Source organism: Ixodes scapularis, unplaced genomic scaffold (assembly GCF_016920785.2).
Source record: "Ixodes scapularis isolate PalLabHiFi unplaced genomic scaffold, ASM1692078v2 PGA_scaffold20__3_contigs__length_1032517, whole genome shotgun sequence".
In the NCBI taxonomy this organism is placed as follows: Eukaryota; Metazoa; Arthropoda; class Arachnida; order Ixodida; family Ixodidae; genus Ixodes; species Ixodes scapularis.
Window position 1 is genome coordinate 966,553 of NW_024609847.1, and position 4,236 is coordinate 970,788.

Genomic DNA, 4,236 nt, shown 5'->3' on the forward strand with positions numbered 1-4,236 from the left:
CTTCCCATGTGCCGTCACTTCTGGTTTCGGAGGATCGCCTAGCAAAAGCGCAGAAACTTAGTTTCAGTTTCGTAAATTTGTTCGCAGGTAGAGCAATAAATGTCGCAGCGTTCTCTAAAAAAATTTAATGGCATGCTGGGACCCCAAACATTCGGAAAGCACTCTTCATTGAAAATTTCTAAAATCTTGTTCATTGTTCCTTTAAGGGTAATAGAAGAGGTCCCACTTTGGCACGATCTCTCCTCCCGTGTACAAATCTAAACGTTGGAAACAGGCTTCCTTGCCAGTTTGGGAGAGGTAGAAGTTCTCGGTCCTCCGCACTTTGTAACAGCACCTGTGCCTGCGGTACATTTCTACTTCCAGCTCGTTGAGGAGGAGAAACACTTTACCATTCTTGAGGTAGAGTGCACTAACCTCAGCAAAGCTGAGGGACGTTGTTCTGTTCATTACAAGAACATCCTTCTTCCGATAGCCTCCTGTGCTTGTCTTGACAGACCTTGCCTCCCATACCTGGCCATCAGACGCAAGGCTCCGCGCGCAGGGATTTAGCTCAGCGGGAGCTATGGCTTTGAGGCCGGTGGCGCAGACATTCTTGTCAAGAACATACATGTGGAGCTCGTAGCTCTGCAGAAGCTGATGCCGTGTGGATAGGGACTTGCCGATGTTCACAAAGTTCTTGTTTTTCGATGCCATGCTCTTGAAATACTGGTGTTTGGCCTCAAACCGCATGCACCAGTATTGCTGTAGAGGGCCATACCTTTCTATGATTCGAGGGTAATGTATAAGGTAGTGCAGCTTGGGAGAGACACTAGCTGATGTGTACAGCTCGCTGAAGGTTCGCAGAAAAGCCTGAATCCTATCTTCAAGATACGGCAGGATGTCAGTGGGTATGATGGGAGCAAGCACCATGTCCACAATTTCTCGGTACATCAAGTAAACCTCCCAGTGTGAGTTTCCCTCCGGGATGCAGGATGCAACCATCAATGGCAGCAGCCTGAACAGACACCACTTTTGGGAAGCGGTGCCTTTTAAGGCACGGTGGTCCCTGGAGAAGTTAGCTTGCAGTTCTTCGGGCCTATTTTTTTTATCGTTGAAGCCGACCTTAAATGTTGCCACTTTGCCAAAGTCTGACAGTGTCAGGATGCCATCTGAAGTGAGTCCCTGAAGAGTGTAGTGCAAGACAACGGCAAATCCTCCCTCAAACTGGTCGTGCATAACATCCGGCATGAGTTGCTTGGTGATGTCAAAGTTCTCCAATGCCAGCATTGGCGAGGGTCCATTGACACCGTACAGCTTCTTCAATGCTGGATTCACAGAAATTGCTGACAGGTGTTTGCTGTGTGTGGCAGCATTTCTTAATGTGCACAGGTCTTCCCTCGTGAGGTCTGCAAGCGTGGCTTTGTGGGCCATGCAGAATCTGCACACTCTGCCACTGCTGAAACAACAGGAGAATCCTCCAAGCTTGTTGAGGGACAAATTATCGCCACAAATGGCAGCAACTGTGGCCTTGACCCTTGTACTTCCTTTGCTGCTTTGAACTTGAAAACCGTGGTCCCTCAGTTCAGCCAGGTCACGGAGAAGGGGGTCTAACACTTTCTGGAGTCCCTCCTTCTCGACATCCTGGTACTTGGCCATCAGTGTCAAATGTATGTTGCTCAAGTCTGCGCGGTATCTTGGATGGAGGTCGAGTAGGGAAAAATAGACCACCAACAACTTGTGTCGCTTTTGATTTGGCCCCAAGGGGTTCGTAATCCCCAGTTCATCAGTGTACAACGCAACATGAAGGTTGTGCACAGATTCATCGTTATTCGTTGGCACTTGCTTCAGTGCTGTGCCTTCACGAAAGGACCGCAATTCATGTGGATCGGTCCTCAACTGCTCTGCTGGCTGCAAGAGGTGTTCTGCCAATGCGGGAACTTCGAACAGGTTTTCAATTACCTTTCCAATTGGAATGTACTGGAACGATGAAGTCTCTGGGCTTAGGAGCAGGTGTTCTTCAGGCTCCACGTACAAGAAGTTCCTCTTCGCGAATTGTTCCCTCTGATAGCTGCTCTTGACCTTGTCGAAGAGGCAACTAGGGAAGTCGGTACCGAACACACCATGGCTGTCAGTCAGGGTGTCGGAAACGGTCATGGCTTGCCGGATCTGCTCGGCATGCTTGTTCAGGATCACCTCGAGCAGAGACTGGAAGTCGCCGAAGACGTTCTCGCAGGTCATATGTGGCATCTTGTGCTTTTCAGCAAGTTTAAAAAAAAACAAGCAGATGTTCGTTTGCAGACCTCTAACAAACTCGTCGAATGTTTCGATGGGCCTCTCAGTTGGTGAAAGGGGAGCAGCCGCTGCTTGCTCTTGAGGGACGTCAAATGATAGGTCCTCTGCGTTGACCTCGTTGTGGGGGTCGACCTCGTTGTGGGGGTCGACCTCGTTCTGGGGTTCCGCTCCTCCGACGGCAGCGAGACCAGACCCGCAACCCCCGGACGTCTGTAGATGCTCGGAGTGACTCCGGTAAACGTGGCGGCGATACGAGTTGAACACCTTGAATGTGTGACAGCAGCCATCGATGCCGCAAAGTATCGTAAAGTTCGACTCCGCACTATGTGTTTCTGCTACGTGATTTATCACTCTTATCAGGTTCACCGCGAAGAACACACACAGCGGGCAGCGCCAAAACGTCATTTTCCTAAAAGGTCCAGTAAAAACCGCATTGAATTGGCACCTCTGCGATAAAAGAAAGGCGTCGAGATCCTGTTTGCGTACGTGAATAGCAACACTGCGAATTAACTAGCGATACCCAACGTTGCTCGTGAAATTGGGCATCTTCGTTACAGTGCCGAATTCCTACAAATAAAAAATTATTATTTTTAAATTGTGTGCCTAATCGGGGGCTGAAATTAATATTTACGTGAAATGAGTGTACACTGTAATCAACACTACCGCAGTTACCAGTTCTGCATATCCGGGTTTCTCGGTTTACGTCCTTTCTTTTCATCGCTACCGTGAGATCAAGGTGTCGGGTCACGTCAGTCCTAGTAGCCCTATCAAATTACTGTGTCGGGTAAGCTCGTTTTATTATTGCTTTAAACGTGTTCATGTCTTTTTATAAGGCATGATCAGCCAACGCCGCCGTTCAGCTTCATCCTGCGCTCCTTTGAACATCCCTGTGAGATACGTACGAACACACGTGGGCTCGGCATGGTCATTGTTAGCAGCGCGGGCGCGTCCATCTGGGCGCAGCAGGGCTTGCGAAACAAAACGGAGATTACGCTATCGGTTTACATTTTCAACAACCAGGTCTTGCGAAAACGGGGATAGAGAAGGCGAGCCACATTCACACGCAATTCAATGAAAGCGAGCAATGTTGGTGGTGCCTTGAGAACAGTCTGCTAAACGGTCTTGTTCAAACCACTGCGAATAACTAGCTTCTCCCCTAAGAATGTTCTATTAAAAACATTTTTGTTTCTTGTGATCAATTACGAACGGGGCTGACTCAAGCGCAATGGCGTCGCAGCTCCCGACCGCGATATCCAACCGCGCGCCTCTGGTGAAAGGTGGACTTTCGGCAGTTCGTTTTCGGCGCTCAGATAACGTTACCCGATACGACGCACGGGCAAAGGCGCCGACGGTGTATCATGTGTCGTCCTCTGGTTTATCGGAACGATCTCGCCTCGAGATACCAGCTCACGCACGCGTTCCAAGCTTCGAGCGCTTATGAAGCCAAACAATTTAGTGTCCATAATAAGTGGTGCACGTTCTTTCCACGAGCCAGCAGCCGCAGGTGTGCGCGAGCATGCGCAACAAAATTGACGTCATAGTCCCCCATTTGCGCTAGAGATGACGGTGAAATGTATGGGCTTCGGGCCAAAGGAGAACAAAGTCAGGAAAATGGATAGGTGGGCTAGTTGGTACATGTTTAACTTGCAAAGCGCCTAAAAAACGAGGACAAGAGAATAAAGAGACAGGACCAGAGCGCTTGGTCCTGTCTCCTTTTCCCCCGTGTCCTTGTTTTTAGGCGCTTTACAAGTTCAATAAAGACAGACTTTTCATCTGCACAAGTGGAAGTCACGTGCTTGTTAGACAAATTGATCGCTTACGTTTTACACCAGGCCTCACCGTGGAGATGAAAAGCGTGTCTTTATTCTCCATTACCTGTCTTCCGGAGCACCAGAGAATTGCCACACAATCCTTTAGGAAACCATGAAGACACAGGTATTGACACCAGGGGTCAATACCTATTAA

At 49.1% G+C, this 4,236-nt stretch overlaps 1 protein-coding gene across 1 annotated transcript; it reads right to left on the minus strand.

Annotated features, from left to right (window-relative positions):
* Positions 1 to 201: 201 nt before the first annotated feature.
* Positions 202 to 2,676, minus strand: LOC121836229. Its single transcript, XM_042291081.1, has one exon. It carries the CDS (start codon positions 2,674 to 2,676, stop codon positions 202 to 204), a length of 2,475 nt encoding a protein of 824 aa, XP_042147015.1.
* Positions 2,677 to 4,236: the final 1,560 nt, after the last annotated feature.

What these genes read in the sequence shown, in the direction of transcription:
- LOC121836229 (XM_042291081.1), bottom strand. Translation starts at nt 2,676, where the DNA reads ATGACGTTTTGGCGCTGCCCGCTGTGTGTGTTCTTCGCGGTGAACCTG.